At 47.3% G+C, this 25,094-nt stretch overlaps 1 protein-coding gene across 6 annotated transcripts; it reads right to left on the reverse strand.

Annotated features, from left to right (window-relative positions):
- Positions 1-104: 104 nt before the first annotated feature.
- cul9 (cullin 9) lies at positions 105-24,868 on the reverse strand. Of its 6 annotated transcripts, XM_076975536.1 has the most exons (43): positions 24,678-24,868; positions 23,011-23,649; positions 19,968-20,122; positions 19,094-19,672; positions 18,792-18,933; positions 18,417-18,607; positions 17,915-18,329; positions 17,344-17,536; positions 14,333-14,534; positions 13,873-14,063; positions 13,476-13,672; positions 13,071-13,308; positions 12,581-12,686; positions 12,257-12,484; positions 12,018-12,108; positions 11,576-11,747; positions 11,389-11,494; positions 11,193-11,288; positions 10,922-11,097; positions 10,572-10,705; positions 10,146-10,331; positions 9,836-9,865; positions 9,340-9,479; positions 9,026-9,208; positions 8,727-8,884; positions 8,429-8,630; positions 8,133-8,304; positions 7,846-7,991; positions 7,585-7,711; positions 7,146-7,348; positions 6,784-7,046; positions 4,954-5,323; positions 4,447-4,584; positions 4,173-4,337; positions 3,813-3,976; positions 3,150-3,243; positions 2,944-3,018; positions 2,738-2,848; positions 2,351-2,468; positions 2,068-2,201; positions 1,643-1,734; positions 1,204-1,426; positions 105-857 (listed from the first exon to the last, which is right to left on the reverse strand). In XM_076975536.1, the coding sequence occupies exons 2-42, from the start codon at positions 23,642-23,644 to the stop codon at positions 1,210-1,212; spliced, it is 7,734 nt and encodes a 2,577-aa protein (XP_076831651.1). In that variant the 5' UTR covers positions 23,645-23,649; positions 24,678-24,868; the 3' UTR covers positions 105-857; positions 1,204-1,209. The 6 variants fall into 6 exon arrangements, 5 of the variants coding, with proteins under 5 accessions (XP_076831651.1, XP_076831652.1, XP_076831650.1 ...); XM_076975537.1 differs by having other exon boundaries at positions 105-1,426; positions 9,836-9,862; XM_076975535.1 differs by having other exon boundaries at positions 105-1,426.
- Between the last annotated feature and the right edge of the window lie 226 nt (positions 24,869-25,094).

Below are 25,094 nucleotides of genomic sequence, written 5' to 3' on the forward strand. Positions count from 1 at the left end.
GTCCTGTATGGAGTAGTATTTCTTGTTAAATAGGTTTATTGTTAAATACGTTTGTTTTGCATTAACACAACTCACTACTTAGAAATAATAACAACCAGGCCAAGAAAATTCAAGAAAAGCATTTTATTTAGTTAGCTGAAGTTGCACTTCTTTCAACATGTGAGCGGAACGGTACACGAATATATAATATCTCAGCCTACAGCAGATTCAAAGTTGGACACTGCAAGATATTTGATATCTCAATTTTTTATACAAGTGAACATGAACATGTCCAAAAATCACTCCATTTTCTTCTTTTAAGGAAAAAATAACAGCAAAATAAGGTTTTGCTCAGCAAATAATGTGGTTATGTGTCATTTTACTTTCAAATATTTATTGCCATAACATGTTCATAAAGCAGAGTCGCAAGTTATTTGCCACCTTTTTCTGACACAGGCCCCAAAATGTGTAGCCATTTTAAAGTAACCATATTCAGACTCCATTCATTTTACACATAGCCCTTAAACACAAGCGCTCATTCATTCAACTTTCTACAAATAATATTGGCCTCTGCAAATATTTTCCATATTAATCTTCAATTCAATTTTCCATTGTGACCTAACAAGTTTTCTGAAATACAGCATATAAAGGCATCAGAATTAACTACAAAATAAATCAATGCAACCCTTTAACACTTTTTTTTTTAAACATTTTGTCAATGCTTGGACACACATCCGTTCTTTGTTGTTGCATGTGAACAATAAAGCTGTAAATGTTATTAAAAAGAGGACTATATTAAAAAAAATAAGTGTAACAGCAGCATATGCTGCAGTATATCCTCAAAATGGATCCTTCCATGGACTTAAAGATCACCTCATCTGAAATGAAAACGTGAGGAATAGAAAATAGCATAAACTTAAGTGAATTAACATTTTACACAGAAAAAGAGCAAACTGAAGTGCAACATATTGATTGATATGGGGCAAATCAAACTAAGAGGACAAGCAGAGAACTTTTGATATATAAAAAAAGCAATTTTTTTTTTTTTTACTTTTAAGCGCTTGTCTGTCCTCAAACATGACGGTGGTAGTGTTCGATTGCCTATTCCTAGATCACAGTTTCTCAAATCTATTCCTGAGGACTTCCAGGACTAGAACTGGGAAACGCCATTCTAGATATTTCCTTCATGTTCTCCCATTCTAAATATAATTAACAGGCATTAACCTTTATTTAATCAAAAGGACTAAAGTCCCTCTCTAGGTTCTCAGATTCATCGTCATCAGAGAAGAAGTCATCCTCATCGATTTCTTCTTCATCGTAATCTTCGTGCCATTCTGGTACGTATTCATCATCATACTCATCCTCCTCTGCTTCATCACCCACGTCTTCGCCGGTGTAATTGTTGTTGTCGGAGTCTCCCGTCTCAGAGCCTCTATCTGACTTGGACCTGAAAACGTGCGGAATATTACTTTTCGCAACAAACCATTTGTCTGTCAAATGCAACGATAAAACATGCATATGATCTGATGTAAAAATCCGCAGTATGCACGGTACACAATACAATGGTTAAACAGGCATTTTCTTCCATCAGGAAGACTGAGCACAATGTACACTGCGAGTCTGAGAGGTTTGACATCACTCTTGTCCATGTGTAATAACTCACTCTTTGTTCGTGTCTGTGTTGTTAGCAAGGTTTGAGGCTTGAGCAGCCTCCTGATCTGGCCCACTCTTGGACTGATATCCTACACGGAAGTCCTACCGATAAAAAAATAAAAATAAAAATAAATAATAATTTTTTTAAAAAAGCCCTTTGCAGCTAAGTGTACACAATACCTGGAGAAATGCACCTGAAAATGGGACATCTACAAACAAGCGGAGAAGGGATACAGGAGGTGTGGAGAGGGTTTGAGCGTGGTCGTTACGCTCCAGAGCAGCTCACTGACTTTGGGATCAACGGTCACTCTCAGCGCAACAAGTTGCGTCCGGATCAATAGTTTCCTCAAACCATGCCGATTAAGAAAACAAGCACAATGCCGCACTGGGGTTTCACTGGGTTTGCTGTTGTAGAACGTGGCGGTGGGCGTGTACCTGCGTGGAATGCTGCAGGATGGCCACTAGACGCTCCTGTATGCGACGAATAAGCTCCAATCCAGTGTTGAGGTGCTCGGGCTTCAGCAGCCGGACACAGGAAGCCAAGTCCGTGCACTGCAGCAGGGTTTCCTCTACGCGGGCCAAAGACAAACCTCGCATCAGTGACTCGCACTTGTGATGACTCGCAACCAAAGCACTCCGCAGCGAAAAGGAAAGTTGGATTGCGAGACGCCGTGCAGTTTGTAAATTTTTTAAACATACTCATTTCTTTATCACTAACCGAGCAGGATCTGCAGGGCGTTGGTGTGAAGGTCTAGAGCATCTGTTTGTTGTTCCATGACATCCATCTTCTCCGTGTCCTGGTTGTAATAGCTGTAGACGCACGAGTAGGCCAACACCTGGGGGATGAGAGGAGCGAGCGGACAGCATGTCCATCACAAACGTACATTAGAAAAGTGAGATCTAGAAGAAGAGCTAGTCCTCAAGTCACAGAACTGCCGTAGACCAGAGGGTTTGTGTCCAGTCCTGAGGGTCCCGAGTCAGTCCGTTCCGACTAGGTAACCGAGTACTGTAGAACGCCAATTCCTCGGTTTAGGGTAATACATGGAATGTAACAAAAATGCGTGTTAGAGGAGGGTTACCAGGACTGGAAAAAAAGAGATCTTACCTTACGAGCTTGAGCAAGAATCTTGCAGGCGTCAATGACAAATGTCAAAGATTTCATCTGCAGGGCTTCATTGATGGAAGACACCTTGTTTTCCAGATTGATGGCAAAATCCTGAAGAAAGTCATTAACAAAGTGAAATAAGCTACTTTGACCATTGCAGGTAATACTGTGGATGTGTGTTTCACGGGCACACAGCGCCCTCTGACCTTGGCCTGATTGTGGAAGGTGCACCTGTCGTTGTAGTCCTGAAACTTCTTCTCTTGCCTTGCAGCTTTGCTCACCTGCAGCGAGAATAATTATTATTCTCACATGTTAATTATTATTCTCCCACTATAAGAAGCATCTAAAACAAGCACAGGACGGGTGCAAAAGAAAAAGAAATGCCAATCACACTTCTGAATGAATCACTCACCATGGCCGAACAGTTGTAATAATCTTTATGAGTTGGTTTCCATGGCTTAAGACATCTCCAGCAAAATCCATGGTTACATTTGGCACAGGTCATGCTAGAAGATCAAACAAATTTGTTATATACATTAAAAATGTCCTTTTTTCCCTCATAGAACTACATTTTCTTTTAAGTGATTGGATATGGGCAACTACTTTGTGTGTGAACATGTGTGTGTGTGTGTGTGTTCATTCTCTATTTCAGTTTCAGGATTATCCAGTCCTGTGTTTTGTCTCTGGGAGGGCATGTGTTGACCTTGGACCTGACCTATTCTAAGTGCTCAATGCAATATGTGTTCAATATGTGGCACAGTTAGGTGTGAACCAATAGTCTCTCATAAGTATTTATTTTTCTTTTTATTATGTAATATTTTTTATATTATCCTGATTGAATAATCACAGTTACTCTTTGATAATCACCCAACAACATTAAATTTATGCTTTGTGTAATGGGTAAAAACTTTGCACAGAGGATTGTAATTGTACTGGGTGGAATCATTGTTGCAGTCCGTCATTAAATGCAGGCTAATGGTGTTGGGGGTGGGGTTAGCTGTACAGGCAGTACACACTCAGACACACCCATCCACCCATTAGTGTGTGTGTGATGTAACAGTGTGTCCACACGTACTGTAAGCAGCCCTCATTCTTCTCGATCTGCGCCTGGCAGCTGGGGCAGCGTTTGGAGATGAGTTTGGCCAGATGTTTACTCTGGGCCTCCATGGTCATCCCTTCATAGTATCCACCGTCGTCCATCCACTGGGACATGTGACTGCAGCTGGCTGGGTAGTGAGCCTTGGAGAACAGCAGAAAAACGGCTATTGTGTAGAAGGGTTGCAAAAAAACAGAACCGTGACCCAGTTGAGCCGTGCTGGGAGGGTCCGGGCGCCGACCCAGTTCAGCCGAGCTGGGAGGGTCCGGGCGCCGACCCAGTTCAGCCGAGCTGGGAGGGTCCGGGCTCCGACCCAGTTGAGCCGTGCTCCGCGCTCACCTCTGGGAAGTTGCAGCTGAAGCAGGAGGACCAGCAGCACTTGGAGCAGGTGCCCATGCTGCCGATGTTCTCCTTACACAGGATCTGGTCACAGCCCTGAGGGTTGGTGCACCAGGTCAGGTTGGAGCAGCACTCCACGTAGCCTCGGAGGAGGGCGTTCTCGTACTGCGGGAGAGGCGCACGTCAAGACGTCTCAGACCCCCCCCCCCGCGCCTCCGTCAATTCCGCCAAACCAACTGGGTTTAGTTTAGTGAAACGGCAGAGGAGGTCGAACCTTTGCGATGGTGTCCTTGTCCAGGATGTTGTAGAAGAACTGAGATGTGGGCTGAGCGCGACAGTCTATGATGGGACAGTCACAGTTCATCACCAGGTTCTGCTCGATGCGGGTGGTCAGGTACTCCTGCCAGCAAGACTGAGAGGGGAGAGAACTGAAATACAGCAATATAAAACGTCATGCATTACGCACTCCATAACCCCAAGTCATAACCTTAGTCCGCCACATTAAGTCAGGCAAATGTACTTTGTAAGAAATAAAAAAAATGTTTCTCTGAGTATTTTCTGAGTAATTAATCTCCATCAACTACCTTAGCTAGCTTGAGATTTCTGTTCTTGCAAAGAACCTTTAGCTACTTTAAATACATTAGCAAAACCTTTCAAATACTCGTAACTGTTTAAAAAATGAACAGCACCGGCTGCAAAAATTCACGATACTATTTTGCCATGTCTGGACCTCACAATTCAGTGCAGAGGTCACTTGCGTAACCTCGTATCGGACGCTCACCCTGCAGCAATAGTGCATGCAGCCGAGCATGGGTGTGGCTTCGCCGTCGGCTGCCCGGGAGATGAGGCACACGGGACAGAGGGTGACGGGAGGGGGCTGGGGGTTACGGATCTCCAGGCCGGCGGCCAGCACCAGGGAGTCCGGATCGTCCGTGTAGCGCTGGATCAACAGGTCGACGTTCCACTTGCAGTGCACGAGCAGGTGCTCGGCCCGGTCGCGGTCCAGGCTGAGAGTGCAGGCCACCTGCTGGACGGTCCGCTGCATGAGCTGCTTCACCTCCTCCTGGGTCATGGTGCGGCCCATGGAAAAGAGCACAGCCTCCAGCACGCCCTCCTCCGAGCTCGCAGGGGCCACGGCCAGGCCTCCCAGGCTGCAGAGGGCACACACACACACACACACACACACACACACACACACACACACACACACACACACACACACACACACACCAAGTCACATGTAGGAAGGGGTTCAAATGAACACGTTTCTGCAAGCACCCTTTTCAGCAAGGGCTCCGTTTATCTTTTTGAGATGTGGTTATTTGTACACTCGAAAGCCACGGACTTCTCATCCGAGAAATCCATCGTGACAATTTATACTTAAGAGTACCAAAGGTTTTTTTTTTCCTTCTTCATATCAACAGACTGAAGATAGTTTAACTTGCGGTCATATCAGAGATGGTAAACTAAACATGCTGTCTGTTTTTTCCTGATTTTTCAGCGGTGCATCAACAAGCAGACACATAGATTTTTCTTCTGAACGTTTTTCAGGTTAAGCAAAAGAATAAACAACAAGCACGGTTCAAAATTGAATATTAACTTTATTTCTTAAAATTTGTTAAACATATGTATACGTTTGCCTGCTTCTAAACATGTGGCATAACTACATGTTTCAATTTTGTGGCACAGTAATATCATAGAGCCATATAGTTCTTTGAAAGGTTGATGGCTTTAAAGTGAAGTGCAGTATCTAGCTGTAAAGCTCAGTCAGTCAACCTGACTGCTCACAGACATGAACCAAACATGTCAAGTTTACAGGAGGACTGAAACATTCCTGATGATCAATGCATGTGCTGTTCTAATAACTTCAAATCATGTACACACTGTAGAACCAGGAGGAAGAGCACAATTCTGCTTGTACTCCAGGTATCATGAGTCGTTTTAGAGAAATCTCGTTGCAGACCACATGAAGGTTTGAGATCACACTTGACTGCTGAGTAGATTGTGTTACGAGATGTTCTCTGGCTAAATGAAAGGAACAAAACCGATTAACATATTTTCTATGTTTGGTCACCTCAACAAAAGTATTCTGACAAATCTGAAAATAAGCCCTCTTCAGTTTCCCTCAAAAATGGGCTGGTCAAATTCAGTGGGACCACGATGTCATCTCAAGGGAATCGGGCCAAAGCCGATGGCACTGGTTTAGTCTGGTTTAGTCTGGCACCATGTAGGTGGAGTCATCAGGAACGGAGCTGTTCAGCCTTTATTTAAGATAAAGTGCACTTTAAAGATCAAACACAGAAGCAGCAGGTCTGTAATATTGCTTAGAGATGTGAAGACAATGATAAACAAATGATCTTCCTAGAATGCCTCAGATACATAGACAGGAAAACTGCGAAAGCAGACGGCGTCGGGGAGGCGGAGCTGAGGTCTGCCTGCCCTGAGAGTAGAGCCCACTTGGAAAAATCTCTCCTTTCTTTAGACTGATGAATAAAACAAACAAACAAACAAACTCCGAAGGGCACAGCATGTATCCGGCCATATTTAAGCCACCGAGTATCTTCTCCCACCGCCTGTACATTGGGTCAAGGGTTAAGGGTCATCAGCACACCTGATGTCGGCCTTGCCACTGCTGGGGGCCTTCTTCAGGTCCAGCTTGCTGAAGAAGTGTGCCTGCCCCTTCTGGGGCGTGGAGGGCTCCTCGGCGAGGAACTCCACGATGTGGGGGTTGTCCTCGTTGCGACGGACGTAGCCCTTGTTGATGACGTGCATGATGCAGGAGAGCACGTCGGCCGTGCTGCAGCTGAAGCGGGCGGGGCTTGGGGCGGGGCCGGGGGAGGGGCCCGCCTCCTGCTTCTGACACGCGTCCAGCACCTGTGGCGCAGACGGAGGGGCGGAGAATGAGCACCGACGAGCCGGATCAGTGCGAGGTGCTATAACGAGGGGCTAGGTGCTATAATGAGGTGACCCTACCTTGAAGACCAGGTTGTCGATGTGCATCTCCTTCTCGCTCTTCATGATCTGCACGATGATGCAGTACATGTAGTTGCGTTTCCTCTCCAGCGTGCAGGCCACGTCCTCGTCCACGTTCAGGTAGGTCTGCTTGGGCAGCAGGTAGCAGTAACTCTGCTTCTCACAGTTCTGTGCCAACAACTTCTTTCTTAATCTTAGAACACCTGGAGTGTCATCGGTAAATTAGTTAAACACACTCACGTCTTCCGTCACGTCTATCTGTCAAGGATAACTTCTTCCTTTTAACATGGATCTTACAATAAATCAAAACTCATTTTATAGTGTTTAAATCTGTATTATGTTACAATGAAACAAATAATAATACATATATAAATAAATATAAATATACAATACAATAATGCATTTGGTTGAGCGAGACAATACTGATGCTCTCTCTCACCAGTGTGTTCACCATTTACTGGCTCCTGCGTCAGGACGCCCTTCTCGGAGGTCAAAGGTCTCAGAGCGTGTGCAAGCACAGCAGGAGACAGGCCAGTGGCCTCCTGCAACCCCTCCAGCTTCACCTCCTGAGGGTAGAAAGAAGAGGAGAGAGGGAGAGGGAGAGAGAGAGAGATAGAGAGAGGGGGTGGAATTTCAGCAGTGGGGAAGTCTAAAGAAGCCGATGAATGGATTTCTCTGCTGTCGGCTGTGTGTCCTGTACCTCTTGCTGATTAAACTGCAGCAGGATGTACATCTGCAGCGTGGAGACGTAGAGCGTGCAGGAGCCGTAACTCAGCTCGGCGTGGCCAAGCCAGGTCCACTGGAGACGCCGTGGCTTACTGCTGCTGAGGCTGTACATGCACTGACCTACCGTCACACACACACACACACACACACACACACACACACACAGGTCAGACCAACATCATCACAAAACGACATTGTTCTAAAATAAGCACGAAGATGAATCTGGACGGTGTGTGTGTGCGCGCGAGTCGCAGGACTAACTGTTGGAGTAGAAGTCGGTGAACTCGGCCAGGTAGCTGCAGAGCTGCACGGGGAAGAACTTGCCGGGGTTCTCCAAGTAGCACGGGGCGGAGACGGCCCAGCAGCGCGGGGACAAGACCAGAACCTTCACCTCGCTCTCCTCCTCCAGCTCCGACAGCTGCTCCTCGCTCATCTGATCAACACACGCGCAAGTCAGCGCCCGGACGTCACCGCCACGTCCGGCCCGAAACGCGCTCGTGCGCCCCGTCTCCCGTGTGGGCGTGTCTGACCGTGCGGGGGCCCCTCGGGCTCCTCACCTCCTCGTCCATGTCCTGCAGACTCTTGTCCAGCTGCTGCAGCTGGTAGAGGTGGAACTCCTGCTGCAGCTCCTCGGACTCGCTCAGGTTGCTTAGCATCTGCTGGGGGAATCGGTTGGGGAAGCAGGTGCCGATCTGCTCGATCACCGCCCCCTCCAGCCACACCTTCCCCTGACTCAGCAGACGGTCGCCCAGGTAGTACCTGCGAAGCGGAGGGAGGGGGGGGGCGGGGGAGGGGGCGTGAGTAAACCAGAAAGACCGGCGTGTGCCTTCAAACACGAGGAGCGTCTTATCGGACCTGTAAAAATGCTCAAAGGTGTTGGCCAGCTCCAGGCCAGACAGGAAGAGCATGGGCTCCAGGAACTGCTGCAGCTGGTTGAGGGTCTCCACGTTCCCGGAGTCCACACCGCTCTCCTCGATCATGTGGTCTATGTACTGCGCAAATCTCTCGCTCACCTAGCGAAGAAAAAATAAATAAAATCAGAACACGGCACCTGCTGCGAACATTTTGGCAAAACGGCTCCCACGGGGGGGGTGGATTCCCGTGAGGAACCCGTGAGGAACCCGTGAGGAACCCGTGAGGAACCCCAGACTCACGTGCATGGACGTCAGGATGGAGAGCTGCAGCAACGCGGCGGAGAACCCCTGGCGCAGCGCCAGCACGAAGGCCGTCTGCTGGCCGAACAGCTCCTCCATGGCCTTCTTCAGGTGCAGGTACATGTTCCTGTAGCGCTCCACAAAGTCCCCCAAGCTGCACGTCAAGTCCAGGAACTTCTTCACCTGCGGCGCACAAGAACCAAAGGCATTAAAAACGGCGGTACGACGCTCCGCTTAAACGACTCTTCCTCGGCATGTTCGCTTGGGGAAAAACACCGTAGCGCCTCAAATTTATTCGCAAGGAAGGCGATTACCTGGCGCTGGACGACGCCCTGCCAGCACAGCGCGATGCCTGCAATGCTGCTGGTGCTCTTCACTTTGGGCTTAGCAGCAGATGAGGAAGAGGAGGAGGAGGAGGCGGCAGACGTCTCCTTGTTCTTGCCCTCTTTCCCATCTGGAAGGCAACACCGCAAAAGCTGTCCTCACCCACATCTCACGAGGAAGGCTATAAAGAGTTCCATGCCAACCAAAAAGCCAAGCTGAACTGAGGGGGAAATGATGCCTTCTGTAACCGGCATGTGGGATTTGAAGGCTGTTTACGTTAACGACTTTTTTAAAAAGCAAGAGGAAAAGAAAAAGAAATAAATAAAACAAAAAAAAAAGTCCAAACGCTGGCGGTACTTTGTTATGGTTAGTACGGAGTTGATGGATGGATTTTGCTGAAAGGTCCAATGAAGAGCAAAACATTGTGTTGTGTGACAAAATTAAATGGGGGAGGGATCTCTGATTATCCTCTAAGCTGTTACTTACTCTTCACATCTTTGCTTCTGTTGATACCTTCTGAAAACAAGAGAAATACTTTGAACAAGGAGCCTGAACTACTGTGGTTTATAAGCTGTTACTGATCACCAGATAGAACGAAACAGCCAGGACACTTCTCTACATCGTCTGAAAACTTCGTCAGCAATTTTCGAATTCTTAATCATAGCAACGACCAGCATCGCTAGCATCGGACGTGAACTGTACGTTAAAAGAAGAATATTCAGATGTTTTCGTGTGGGAGGGCAGAGCCAAATGAGTGGGGTTCTCTCCTACAAGGGGGGGGTCGGGGGTCACTCACTGGATTTGACGGGAGGTTTGAGTTCTTCCGTGTCTGCTTGGCTGGTGTCCACGTGCACGAGTAAGTGGGTGAGGCGTCGCACGCGAGAGTTAAAGATGGAGGCCCTGCTTTTATAGCGCCTGGAGGACTCTGCGTTTTCCAAATACTCGCTGAGCAACCAGGCCAGAGGGCTCAGAACAGACGTCTCTGTTATGCAAAAGGAGAACAGTGGGTTTATAAAAAAATAAAAAAAGAAGAAAAAAAAAGTACATTTGGAACCAATGTTATTGTCGATTTTCAGAAGAAATGAAATTTATTCTAATTAACTTCCTAAATCGATTATAAACGCAGGCCACAGACAGGAGAATGTCCTGGCATGAGAAGCTTAAGTGGGCAAGCCGTGTTAGGCCAATTCAATATTCCTCAGAGTGAACTGTGGTTGGTTACCAGACACAGTGATGCTCTGCACGATGGGGGTGATGAGGGCCTCCCAGCAGGTCCTGCCCAAGGCCTCCGCTGCCTCGGGATCAGGGAGGAAGCGTTCAGCAAACATCTGCTCGTGACGCAGAGCGCTGTTCAGCCTGATACCAACAACACGGGGCAGAAGAAAGCAGCTTTCAAAGACCAGAAGACCAGAGACGGAGGGAGCCGCAGGACCGCACGGCCGCAGACGGCACGGAGACGGTACGCGGTGGTACGGATGGTGCGTGATTTACTTCCGAGAGGTGTGAATGCGCAAAGGAGCTACGTTAGTTTTGGCTCCAGGAGACAGGAGATGTTGGGCAGGGCAGACTCACTTATTAAAAAGCTGCAGCAGTTGGCTCTTCTCGCCGAGGACCTCCTGGCACCAGGTGTGGGCCTTGGTGGTGTAGAAGAGGTAGGTGCGGCAACACAGCTGCTCCTTAAACACGGGCCAGAACGTGGGCTTGGGGCCCAGGACTTCAAAGCCGTGCACGCGTGTGTCGATGCCACCCTGACGCAGAAACAACAACAAGTGCGCTTTGACCAAGTCTGACCCCTTTGTCTCAACTTCAATGGGCACAAGGGAGGCAGCAATTCTCGTCTGACCTGTTGACATCTCTTGACCCGGATTTGAACTATGGACCAGAAGCGGGTCATGTTCTCCAGCAGAACCACGCGGCCGGCAGAGGGAGGAACGTTTACCTGTTCATAGACAGAATCGAGCGTTTAGTCAGAGTGTGTGGCACACCGTAACGATCCCATTTGACAAGATTACTGCAGAGGGGAAAGGGTGCTTGTTTACAGTATTGAGTTCAGTGTTGATGTTTGTGGGATCATCTCCCCCCAGCACCACTATACGAGCCGGCATGTAACTCGAGTCCTCACTGGCCACCAGCACCGCAAGCTCCCTGGGGAAATGGGGGAAACACAGAGAAACGAATTTAGACACCACAACCACAAAAACATACATCAAATGCCTGGAAACGTACCTAATGACCACCCCCTTGTGCATGTAGATATTGATGAAATGGGAACCTGTGCACCCATTGGATTCCCAGTACGTTTTGGGGTTTTTGTCAGTTAATTTATTCGCTCGATGATGATTGGAGGAGACTTCCACTTTCTCCCAGCATTTATCCTCCTTCAGTTCCACACTGGAGCCTGAGGGACACACAAAACATCTTGAGAACATTGTGTCGACTTGAGCATCTTACACAAAACATCACATTTCATCTATATACACTATTTCCAAATCTAGAGGGGAAGTCAAGTCAGCTGAGAGGGAGTACCAGCAGGTTCTGAGCTTTTTGTGCAGCTCAAGTTTGATTCAAACAGGCGGCCATCTTTACTGTAATACATTGAAGTTACTTTTTTCAAGGTGACAGGCTCACTTTATCAGACAGAAATCAGTACCGCGTGTCTTTTACAAACCTTGGCACAAATTACGTAGGAAGACGTCAAAGAAAGGGATGTTGATGGGCTGATGGCTCCGCCGATGCTCCTCAATCTGGCCCAAAACCATCTATTGCAAAAGAGAAATTATATATAATAGATCCTATGGAAAATGTGTCAAACACAGTACAAGCGTGTGTGTGTGTGTGTGTGTGTGTGTGTGTGTGTGTGGGTGTTCTTGTAAGAATCTGACAAAGCAGTTTGCAACAGTCACCCACCTGGATGCATCCCGCCAGCACGCTGGTGGTCATTTTCTTGTAGAGGCTGGCGTACTTCTCACAGTCACTGATCAGATCCCGCAGCTCTGTGACCATCAGCAGGTTGGTGCTGTGTTTGTCCAGAGCTTTGACCAGCGCGTCTTTCGTCCCGAGGCGACACATGACCACGGCGTAGTCCTTGTTCAGAGAGGCCAGGCGATAGAGGAACTGGACGACCTGCTGGACAGTCTGGGGAAAGTGCAAGGAAAACAAAGACTAGAACCTCCCAGGTTCTGTGTGGAGACACAACCATGCCCAGGCATATGTGCGAAGACCAATAACTACCTCTCGGTCATTGATGCAGGCCGTCATGGAGGAGAGGCAAGGTTCAATGCACTCATGCCAGGGTAACAGATCCTCCTGATAGTGGTCTAAGAACTTGTTCAAGATTCTGTTAATGCAAGAAAAAAAAAAAGAAACATTCATTTTTCAGTTTTCTGCCCTAAATTATTCCCCAAATTATTATTTTGTTACACCGCAGCACATCATAACATCTCCTGCACTTTCAAATAACTAAAGGCATAAATATCCAAATGTTTCTCGCAAACGACAACCAGAACTGAACATACTGAATCAAACCAACAATAACGATTTCATGACCACCATTTAGCACATTTGTGAGGATTCTGTCGTAGATTTCTAAAAGCTGATCCAGACTATCCTCACCATTTTGCAGTACAAAGGCATTAAAAAAAAAAAACAATCAGTATGGTGGCCAAACTCCACCCATAAACAGGGGGCGTGTCCTGATGTGGCTGCATCACTGAACACTTGCCTGAGGATGGGGAGCTGCATAGCACGGTCCACCCTGTGCTGGTCCATCACGCGCACCAGGTCCTGGAAGGTGTCTCTGCTCTGCATCACCTCGCTCCTCTCCTCCTCCAGCTGAGTGGCGTCGTCGCACAGCAGACGTTCCAGGGCCAGGATCACCTCCTTGGTGGTGGTCATCTCCTTCAGGCCCACAACCAGCATCATCAGCTCTCGGTCCTTGAAGTCAATGTCCTCCTTGGACTCTGGAGGAAAGACACCACAAAAACGTCGAAGAGCGCCGCGGGTGACAGAACTCTGGTTGTACCAAACCACTTCACGAGAAAGTCACGAGAAATGAGCAAAATGTAAACGTGAATATGCTCGGAAGAAACCATGAACAAGCACAGGACATGTCTCCTCATCACTGTACCTTTATTTTCCAAGTTGTGCACCAACGTAATGAGCTTGAGGGCAAGTATAGCCAGCACCCTTTCCGAGCGCTGGCCAGAATGACACTTTTTGAGGACGCTGATGACATCACAGGCCACCAGCTGCTCTGCCAGACTCTTGTGATTGGATATCAGCATGATTATGACCAGCAGGCCATTCCGCACCGACCGACCACAGCTGGGCGAATCGGAGGGGAGAACATCGTTAGAAGATCTGCACGTCGTCAGACTACATACCGCCTACTGAACAATCGCTGACAAGTCGACAACACTTCGAGCGTTACAATTACTGCATTGAAAACGTGCTTCGAATCAGTAAGTCAAACAAATAAACCTGCGAGGCACGATGTCTGACTGACGTCAGAATGAGTCACGTACCCAGGGGTGTTGAGCATGAGGTCGATCGCAGAGGGAACGGCACTCAGAAGACCCTTGGAGCCCTCAGGTGTTGCTGACCCAATGCTGGCAAAGATCTCCAGCATCATCTGAGTGCCAGACTCAGACAGGGGCAGGCTGCTGCCCACACCACGCAGATCGTGTTTACTGGCGCCTGTGATCACCTTCAGAGTCTGCAGGGCACACACACACACACACACACACACACACACACACACACACACACACACACACACACACACACACACACACACACACACACACACCTTTGTTTAGTCTGTGCTCACATAGCTTATATTAAATCACAGGTTCCTACTGATGGTAAAATGGTAAAAGACTGTAAAATTCTTGTCTGGTTGGTCAAGGTTGATTCTTTAACACCATAAACAATACCAGCCTCTTTGGAAGGACGTCACATTTGGTCGTCAATAGGGAGACTTACTGCTAGTGCGATCTGCTGCACTCTTTGGCAAGTGGGATACTCCTGCATGCAGGACAGTGTGGCCTTCACCCCCCCCTCGGTAGCGAAGGACACCCGCCAGTCGTATTTGAGCATGAGACTGCGCGTGAGGAGCAGGGCGAAAATGGCGTTCTGCTTTGGCGGACTGCCGATCAGCTCCACTAGCATCTTTAACACCTTGTCTCTGGGGATCGGGGAAAACATCGTGTTCAATCATTCCGTTGCTATCTCGATCGCTCAACAGAAAATCAACACAAACAAGTTCGTTGTTTTAGATTCTCACCCCCCCCCCCCCCCCCCCCCCCTAAAAACGGTCAATTGTAAAAGAAATTTATGATGTCTTCTTGTTCTATGGGCCAAATATTTAGCATTTCTTGTAACTCGTCCAAAAGCCTCGCCCTGCAAGTATAGAAGGCATTCTTGAAACACAAACTTGAACCCTGCTCTAGTCCAAAGGGTATCTGCTGTTCTTTTGTTCAATATTGATTTAAACAACAAACTCTATGAGTTCTGCTTCGAGTTTTTGCTTGGATATGCAAAACCCGAGAAGCACACTCAAGACCAGAGTACAGATAAGACGACTGATCTGGACTCCAGGGCAGGGCAACTGTCAGCGTCTTTGTGATGCTTCACAAGCTAGGTATTCATAATGAGAGAAAACTAAGGATGCATAGATTTGCAAACTGAGCACATATTGTGGAAAGCTGTGAAATTTGGATCAAATTAATGAAAGTTACATATTTTTACAGCATTAACTGGTGAATGAGGTTTAGATACAAATGGAGGAAGAGCTGGTGTGTTTCATTTCTGTACTCTAGACAGCGAGATGGTTTTTGAGCTCAACGCCCAACAGCTGCAGTACTCGATCCTTGCAACTTGTTTCTTAGTCACGTGTTTTTACTTTCATTTTGAAGAAGGAAGTGATTCTACAGCCATTTTTATTCATGCTGAATTGAACAGACGGCAATTATCCTAATATTAAAAGCTTTGTTGTCTTGATTGATTTAAATGATGGCAGAATGTACACTGTATATAAAAGGTATTAGTCAACTCAGTGCTATGATTGAATCATTATTACATTATTATCTAGAACATCCAACTCTTAATCATAAAAACCTAAATGCTAACTGGTTATAATTATTTTCAGGTGAAGTTTAATTGCTTTATGAGGGAGGGTGTGGCTTAAAGTGACCAACACCTTATGTAAAGGTACGCATTATTATTAGGAAGCTTCTCTACGTCAGGACTCTGGACCAAAAAGGAGACTTAAACGAGACTGAAAAGAGAAACTCTGTAAAATGCCACTACACTGCAACTACTGAGGTGTGATGAAACGAGTCACTCTAGATGAACCAGATTGTGTGGGTAGGTGGTGTATCAGTTGGAGCAATGCATCAGCAACCTGAAGGAAGGGTACTGCTGTGGGCTCGGATCATCAACACCGAGCTACTCGGACTCTTCCAGGTTGTTAGTTTCTTGTTAAATAATACTTTAAGACTGAAGGCAAGGTAGTTATTTATATAGCACCCTTCATACAAGACAGCAATTCAGCAAGTGCTTTACACAGGGGAAAAAAGAAGAAGCTTTTTTACAACCCAAGACCACCTTGGGAAGGTCATGAAGAATTAACTACTGGGCAAACAAAGTTAACTGAACATATTCCAAAGGCACAAATATAAGCCAGACTCCACGTTTCTTGGGCAGACTTTGAACCATGTCAATGGGGATTTAAACGCATTTAGTTGTAATACCATTCATGAGATCAGGGACTGAAATTGGACAAGGAGACTTGATTCACAATCAAGTGTTCCAATTCATCCCAAAGGTGTTCAGTGGGGCTGAGGTCAGGGCTCTGAGCAGGCCACCCGACCCACGTCATCAAATAATGTCTTTATGGACTTTGTTTTTTGTGGACAGGGGCACAGTAACACTAGAACAGAAATAGGCCTTTCCCAAATTGTTGCCCCAAAAAGTTGGAAGCATACAACTACGCTATAGCATTTATATAACCGTTGACAAAGTGGCTTAGCCCAAACTCTGAAAGCCCAAGCAACTATCAAGCATAATCCCTCCTACACCAAACCTTACTGTTGGCACAAAGTATTTTGCTTGGTAGGGAAAAATATATCTGGCATCTTCCAAAAACAGTTTTGACCATCACGTTTCCAGATAGTGAAATGTGATCAATCTCAGCAGAGAACACATTTCTACTGCTACAAAGCCCAGTGCCGGCGTAGTGTGCATTTGGGTGGTCTTCTGCTTTGAGCATAAGCTGTTTCTAAATTCTTTCACAGCAGATTATTTTCAAAGGCCAAATCCTTTGTTTTACACTTCAAAAGACCATTACATTGTGCCCTGGGCTATGTGGGCAAGAGTTTTAGAGTTTCTGTAAAATTATTCCATATTTATGACAATTAAGCACGCAATCCTGTCTACTGTCCCGAGCCACACGCATGACACCAGGACAGACGAGCATAATTAACTCAAGTAACAACCTACAGACACGCATTCTTCAGTCACGTGAGGTGAAATTCCTGACACAGCTCGAGTAATGACCCGAGAGCAGACAGACGGACCACAGACAGAAATTCATTTACAAAATAATTTCAGTATTTCTAAAAATAATTTGACATTTTATAATTATTTAAAATAGAAACTTTCATATTTGGATTGTATTGCAAAGTTTTAAAAATCCATTCTTCAATGAACAATTGCAATGCTGCAATCTTTGAATCCTGTTGATCCCAGGTATTTCGGGGACAAGTACGCAATTGCACGATTTAACATTTGCATTATCATTAATATTTGTTTACAGTTTTTGTGCAACCTGTATTAGCATAGTACGGTGCAATCAAATGACCACATCAACGCTGAGACAACATAAAGCGTGGAAAACAGTCTTGAACAGCCCTCTTCCCTACAAAGTTCAGGACTGTAAATTTGACAAAAAACACAGCCCTGAATGTAAACACTGGCAGGACGCGGAGCCTCACCGGATGGCCTGTGCGGAGTCCGATCTAAGCGTGCTGCGCTCCTGAGGCCCCTCCTCCTCCAGCACCCGGCCAACGAACTTCATGCCAGCCAGCATGTGTCCCGAGTCCGAGCTGCTCTTCTTCATCATGTCCACGACCTCGCCGATCTTCTCCAACGCAGTCTTCTTACCCTGCACCTTCGGGTTGTTAAACACTGCGGTCGCGGGAAGCAGAACGAGAGGTTTACGCAAAAATAGACCTCGATCCGTTTCGGGAAATGCAATCACGTGAGCACGATAAGAAGTTCAATGGACGTGGTCAAAAAGCTCCTGTAGTTTTTTGCCAAAGCCGTTTGCAGTTCCTTGTTCATAACGCTCCTTGAGCATATTTAACGACCCGTAAGCCTGTTTGACTGGATTACACAGGTAAAACAATCATGCTCAATCAAGCAAGAGAGTTTTCTTTAGAGAACACACCTTATAACTGTTCAATACTAATAAATGTTATGTGGTAATGAGTTTAAAGGACTAGGACTAGGGTTATCGCAGTTGGCCTTCAGAGGAGCACCAACTCTGCTCAGGACCCTGCTTACCCTTCATCTTCTCCTCCAGGTCCTCGGGGTACTTGGTCTCGTCTTCCGCCGGCAGCTCGCTCTCCGTGTCGCTGTTGCAGCTGCCGTTGTCCGTGGGAATCTCCTTCTTGGCCTTCTTAGAAACGGAGCCCAGCGTGGAGGAGGAGGAGGAGGGTGAGGGAGCGGAGGTGGGGGGCGCGGCCGACGCGGGCGTGCTGCCCTGCGCGGCGAGCCCTGAGGAGCCGGCGGAGAGCATCTCCTCGTCCTCCAGGCCGGCTCCGCCGCGGTGCAGGTAATGTTTGGCGAAGGTGTGCGAGCAAAGCAGGTCGCACAGACAGGAGGCCTGCAGCGTGTCCTTCAGGTAGTGCAGGACCTTACGGGACACTTCGCTCGACACGGTCAGCTGGATCAGCGTGGACTCGTCCAGCTCCGCCATCTTAAAGAGAGCAGAGGGGAGAGATCTCGACCGGAGGCCCTCGTCTAAACCTCGGGACGCGGCGTAAAGGCGCCGCTACGTCCTCACCTGTTCGTCGAGGCTTTGCCTCAGGATGTCGTTGACCTCCTGCTGCTGTTTTGATTCCAGCTTCTTGATGAAGAAGAGCACCTCCCACCACTCGGCACGGCTGAGGGTGCCAGGGTCGTCCTGAAGACCCTCCATCAGATAAGGCAAAGAGTACAAACCACCCGGTGGCTTCGAGAAGAACGTCTGACTCACTGCCACACAGAAGAAGAGGGGTCAAGGGTCACAACATTCAGACGGGATGAACATACCTTTTAAAGCTCTCCACCAATCACACGCACTACAGACAAACAGTCAATGTCACATCAGCTCAGTTACCGCACGCCCCCAAAATGTTATTAACCGGATATAAAGTGTATATATACACACTAGTCTAACCTGCGGTGAGTTTAAGTGTCTCTGTGAGAGACGAGGCCTTCTCCTGGGTCTCTTTCTCAGCCTGTCCACTGCTCCCAACACCTAAGATCTCAACCATGTGCCAGTGCACCCAGTACGTCCTGGAGATGGAGTTCCAGTATACCTGTATCACGCACACGCACACACACACACACACAAAGACAGAGACACACACACACACACACACACACACACACACACACACACACACACACACACACATCAACAGACCGGCAGCTTCTAAGCCCACACCCACACGATTGGGACGTCCAGCCGGCAGCTACCTGGACGGGCGGCGATCCGTCGTTGCTGTATCGAAACTCTCCCTCGTCTCCGGCGCTGACCTCCTCGTAGTCCTCCAGCATTCGCACCTGCATGCCGCTCTTCAGGTTGTCCTGCACGTACTCCACGTAGGCGGAGCGCGTGGCGAAGTCCGTCCGCGTCTTGAAACCGTTTCCCGCCTTCTTCTTGGGCGGGGCGGCCGGCGGGGCGGCCGTGGCGGCCGCCGCGGTCGGCGCTGCGGAGAAGCGGGGCTGGAAGATGGAGCGGAGCGTGCGCCTGCCGGCCTCGTCCTCCGTCTCGTTGGCCCCGCCCCCGGAGGCGGGGCAGAGCAGGGGCGGCTGGCGGTTGCGGTCCCAGCCCATGACGCGCACCAGCTCCGAGATGAGGTTGGCCATGGCCATGGTGAACTCGAACTCCCGCTGCACTCGGGACTGTTCCGATTGGTGGGCCGCCGAGGAGGACGAGGGCCCCGCCTCCTGGCGCTCGCCGCTGGACTCCGCCCCCGCCGTGTTGAGCTTGTCCATCAGGGAGGTCACGCACAGGTAGCGCTTCACCAGAGAGAAAAGCAGCTTGCCCGGGATCTGCAGCAAGCAAGGAAATCCTGCGTGAAGATCTGGTGCCAGAATTAACTCGGTGTTCACCGTTTTATGGAGGCTACACAAGCTGGCTAAATTCATGCTGGCCGCGATACAAAACCTTCACACATGCACTCTCCTAATTCTGTTATTAGCAGAAAAGTTCTTTACAGCATTCAGATATGATGTTTAATATTTAATTTGCGGATATTCAAACCACCATCAGTAAACGGTGGCCGTCTCGTTCACGGTAGAGCGCTCTAAACAGGTAAAGCAAACACGAGGACACGAGGACGAGCACCTGAGGGAGGTGGATGCCCTCGAAGGAGATGCCGTGCTCCTCGGAGGAGGTGGTCTCCGCAAACAGCTCCAACAGGGTGTAACGGTTGTCAAAGTCCATGTGTTGCTCAATGCCATCCTGCTGGCTAAGGGACAACAGTACATAGGCACGACTTCCTGTAAGAGTAAAGAGAGTAGGACACTGTGAAAGCTACCAGTTTGGAAAGCAGTTTGGCCTACACTAAAACATCACGCAGTCTACCCCTTCCATCTTTATAACGTCAAAGAAGTCATGAAATGTAATCAACATTTTGTCTGAAATAAGTGAACAGGTCAATGTTTACTGGATTGTTTCTTATGCATTAAAAACGGACTAGCCTTCCACATTCTATACTGCAATAAGTGGTCTGCATTTCCCTTTAGGAATAAACACAACATGTGTGTCAATAAACGATCAATGTTGCTGTGCACTACAAGTGTTAAACATGTTTTAAGCAAACACCAATACAAGGCAACATGCAATACAAGGTGGCTTATATGAATGAACTAAGGTTAATATCGTGCATGCAGTCCATTTAATTCCACTATACCTCTGACACCAGATGCCAGAAAATCTAACAGGCATTTAATTCTCCCAGTTAAGAGACAAAAGTGAAGGATGAGTTACAGAATGTTCACCGCGCTGCTCTGATTGGAAGAACCACTGCCAATATTCTTAGCAGAAAACGAATTACATTCCTACAACACATTTGACCACAAGGTTTTGGTTTTGGTTGCTTAAAAATTGTTTGATACCTTAAATGGAAAAATAACTCACAATTTTATCACAATTCCTGCCATAGAACATTATGTGGGTAGGAGACCATGAATCATAAACCAAAGAATGCAGAAAGGAAGTGGAAGGCAACACACCCATCACAGAGTATTTTAAAATCTAAATAAAAACCAAAATAAAAATGAAAATCAATGCGGTCTCAGTAAAATTGTCCACTAAATATTCACCTGTTGTTTATAACCATTTCACCTTCTTTGAAGTCAAACTCTGGGAACTGGACCAAGTTTCCCCAAAGCGGCTTAACACAATCTTTACTGGCAGAGTATCACATCAAACACTTTTTCATTTAAGATTATCTTAACACTATGATGCGGTTGGGAAAATAGACTCTGCTTCGTAAAAAAAATTGGGAACAAAAATATGCACCCAAATTGCAGCATTAGCTTAAGGTTTGTAATTAATTTAACCAAGTATGAAAAGTAAATACACAGGCCATATACTGTGAGCATAAACATTTAATATCATCCAATATCTTATAGAATTACCATTACTACATAAGACCAGCTGAGGCAAACCCTGCAGTTTATGAGTACAAATATACCTAACCATAGAAAACCCAAGTATTTTACTTTAAAGTACAGGAAACTCTAATGACGGAAAGGGGGGAAAAAACCTAAAATGGCACGTTTCTCTCTTGCTTTAAACTCTGCTGCTTAGTCATTTCTGAGTAAACAAACAGCATTTAAAATGGCTTCATAGAGCTTGGTGAGTTCATTCAGAATGCATCTTGTGCACATATAAATTCAGTGGGAGCTCATTCATTAAGCTCTTCCTGTTTCTGCTGATTCAAGCCACTTATCTTTGTGAAAGAGACCCGCCATAAGCACATCTCATTTTGGGCTTATTTGAAGACAACTGATGACCCAGTTTCAATCCCAACATACAGGGCAAAATCACAAGATGAAAGAGACTTCCATCTATTCAGTCCATCCCCAGCAAGCGGGTACAGCACCAACATCTGTAACAACCGTGCAAGACTCAAGCAGACAAAAACAAGGCCTGGAAATATGATTTCTCTCCAAAAGCGCAGACTAAATAAATTCGATTTTTTGCGTTCAAATGGCCCAACATTTCTTCAAATAGGAACTCCCTGAGCAAAACAAGTATGACTCATTGAGCCTCGCAGTCCATACATTTTTATTATCCAGAAATCTCAGTATAACCCAGCAAGCGAAGCTGGTGGAACTGTAAGATATTGACGGTGTAGAGGCAAGCCAGCTCAACAGAGCAACAGATAACAGGACATTGTCAAAAGAACAAGGGACTTCTTAATTCAATTATTGAGTGCATTTACATTCACTTAATGGGATAACTGCAGAAAATCAGATTTTGTCGGTAATCCAATGGATGCGTTTACATGCGCTTGAGTAATCAGATAATGTAAAAACTCCATGTTTACATGAGTCAGTCAATAATCGGATTTCAACTGTGCAACCCACCAACCAATAGTCTCACAGAGGGGTATGACGTGAACTTCAAACTCCCTGCCACAGCTTTTTGTGAACACAAACCCACTTTACTGGCCAATATGGTTACTGATGATGACGTCTTCCATACAGCTTTCCCTATATTGATACTGAAGTGTTTTGTAGCCATATCCATGTTGCATTTAATTCTGTTGGCCAATTCAAATCAGGGCAGCGACAGGTCAGTGATTAAGGGTTTTGGCTAGTAACCAGAAGGTTGGCAGTTTTAGCTCCACCTCTGCCAAGCTTCCACTTCTGGATCCCTGGGCAAGGCCCTTAACCCTTAATTGCTCAAGTTGTGTTCCATCATAACTGTAAGTTGCTTTGGATAAAAGTGCCAGCTAAACGCTGTAAATGTGAACCAGGGTAAACATCTAAGGAATCTGATCGCCGAGCTACAATCCAGGTCTCTTTTTGGATTTCTTAATTGGATATCTAGGCCTTAATCCAAATAAGTGTGTTGTTTACATGACCACTTGAATAGTCAGATGAATGCAGATCAGATTATTAAGTGCATGTAAACACACTGATTTACGTTTGGTGATATATAAAAGTCTGGTCACAGCCATAAACCTCTGTTATTAGCATGTTCTTTAGGCTACAGCATGACAGTCCTAGACGAAAATTCAGTAAAGCAACAAGTATGACATTCTTCACGAGGCAAAAATTACAGCAATGTGAACGTGATGGCTCAAAGTTTTTTGTGACAATGTTCAGTCTCGAGAGTGAGCACCAGCAGAGGAAAAGAAGTGATATTTACACACCTGCGTCATGAGATGCCAGGGCACGCAACATCTTCCCAGCACTGCGGCGAGTTTGCTGCTCTTTGTTGCACAGGAGCTCCATTAGCAGGTCCAGCGCCCCGGTCTCCTTGAAGACCCCCACCAGCGAGCCGATGCTGGCGTAGGCACTCAGCACGTGGATGGTGTGCGTGAGGCTGACGGCGAAATCGCTGTTCTCCGCCATCTGTTTCCGAGCGCGCTCGACGAGGTTCTTGACGTCCCCCTTCATGTCGAAGGCCTGCTCCACCTCGCTGGCGGGGAACTGGCCGCTGGGCCGGGCCTTCTCCTCCAGCAGCGGCCGCTTGCCCAGCAGCGTGGGGCAGTTGGCGTACACGTCCTCCGTGGACATCCACATCAGGATGTTCTCCGTCTTGTTTTCGTTGGACGAGGACCCGCCGGAGCCCCCCGAGCCAGAGCTGCCCCCGGCACCGCCTCCCGTCTCGTTCCCGCTGCCGCCCGAGCTGGTCCCATCATCCACCGCCAGCAGACTCCAGCGGATCAGGTACTCCGTCTGGCCGTCGTGGGTGCGCCTCTGCCGGATCAGCTCCTCTGGGTAGGCTTGCTGCTTTGGACCCAGCTGAACCAGCAGGTTCCCATTGCGGCGCTCACCCACCATTATAGCTGAAAAGTAACAACAAATAGATTTTGTGTATATTATAAAGGTAATGGTCTAATAATATTAATTCATTTTTCTTAGTGAACTATAATAACATTTGTTACAGGTGTGCCAGTCCTGAAATACAGACAAGATAACTCGCTCGTTTTCACCTGTCAAGCTACATCAAGCATATCCATCAAGATACGCAAATTAAGATGAGAATGAACAATTAAGACAGTTAAAGTATGAAAGATACAGTACACAACAGTAGGAAGGAGTGGATTGCTATGTGAAAAAAAGAAAACGTCGGGGTAACTATCCTTGCTAAACTCTTCCATCACACTCACTCTCTCTTGATGTAAAACAAGAAGCTAGAAGCGGTTTTGTAGCAAGTCCAACGTTATTAAGCTAGCTATGTAGTTATTCAAGTTAACCATCAACTACATTGACTTTCATTATCGAGTTAGCTGGCTTACTTGATCGCTCTAACTGTCAGGTTAACGGGGTTAACGCGACTTGTGTGCTCAGTTACACTTCCCCTCCCAAACAGAGAGAGATTATTATTAGTATTAGTATTATTATTATTATTAATACCGCTGTCACGACGGGACACCGGTAGACTCGAGGGTTTGTTGGGCCACAGCGAACCGACTCCAGGTGCTGACTCACTTCTGAAGGGTTCACACACCAGCCGCCTCCCCCCCCGGTGCTGCCCGACGCGCCCCGCTCCTTCAGTACCTCCCGGTACCTTCCGCTCCACAGCTCGTCCAGCTCGCCAGAAACGTCGCTGTCTCGGCGACGCACCCCGACACGGCAGCCACGAACCCGAGAAGGCGAGCGCGGAGCGGGGCTGGCAGTAGCCGGGACGGGGGCCTAGGCTCCACTTCCGAGTCGAGCGCAGCTAGCAGGCTAGCTCGTTAGCGACCCAGCTAGCTCGCGCGCCGTTACCGTTAGAGACCCGCGAGCGGCGCGGCCTCGCGCACGGCTAAGCTAAGCTAGCCAGCTGGCTCTGTGAAATAAAAACCCGACAAAAACCACAGTTTCCGCTCACCTCCAGTGTTGTGGGTTTGCTCCTTCTTCGCTACTTTCTCCCTCGGTCGATGGAGTTTTCGTCTCCGTGGTAAAGTGTCGTTGCCCAGCCTGAACGCGTTTGGTGAACTTCGCTATTTGTGTTACGCGTAGAAATCCATCCACAATATTTGCAGCTACGCTTCTGCGTGAATTATGCGACTAACTTCCGGTCTGAGAGCGGAAGTAAAAAAAAAAAAAAAGTTTAACCGTAGAACTCTTATTGGAACATGTACAGAAGTCAACGCGCCCCCCAGTGTCTGAACAAAGCACAGTAGAGAATTCACCTATAAACTCGAGATACTCAATCATTTTCTTGTCCTAGCGTTGACGTTTGAAACGGAATGTCAGCGTTTATTTTTAGAATGAACAGAATCGCATCCCATATCATCAAGATCTA

This window comes from Brachyhypopomus gauderio, chromosome 15 (assembly GCF_052324685.1).
Source record: "Brachyhypopomus gauderio isolate BG-103 chromosome 15, BGAUD_0.2, whole genome shotgun sequence".
Lineage (NCBI taxonomy): Eukaryota > Metazoa > Chordata > Actinopteri > Gymnotiformes > Hypopomidae > Brachyhypopomus > Brachyhypopomus gauderio.

Bases quoted from the DNA above. Each gene is read 5' to 3' on its own strand.
- cul9 (XM_076975536.1), bottom strand. From the start codon at position 23,644: ATGGTGGGTGAGCGCCGCAATGGGAACCTGCTGGTTCAGCTGGGTCCA. The intron at 12,109-12,256 runs GTGGGTGACTGT...CTTTTGCAATAG, and splicing joins TGCTGGCGGGATGCATCCAG to ATGGTTTTGGGCCAGATTGA. The intron at 8,885-9,025 runs GTGAGTCTGGGG...TTTCTTCGCTAG, and splicing joins CCATCCTGACGTCCATGCAC to GTGAGCGAGAGATTTGCGCA.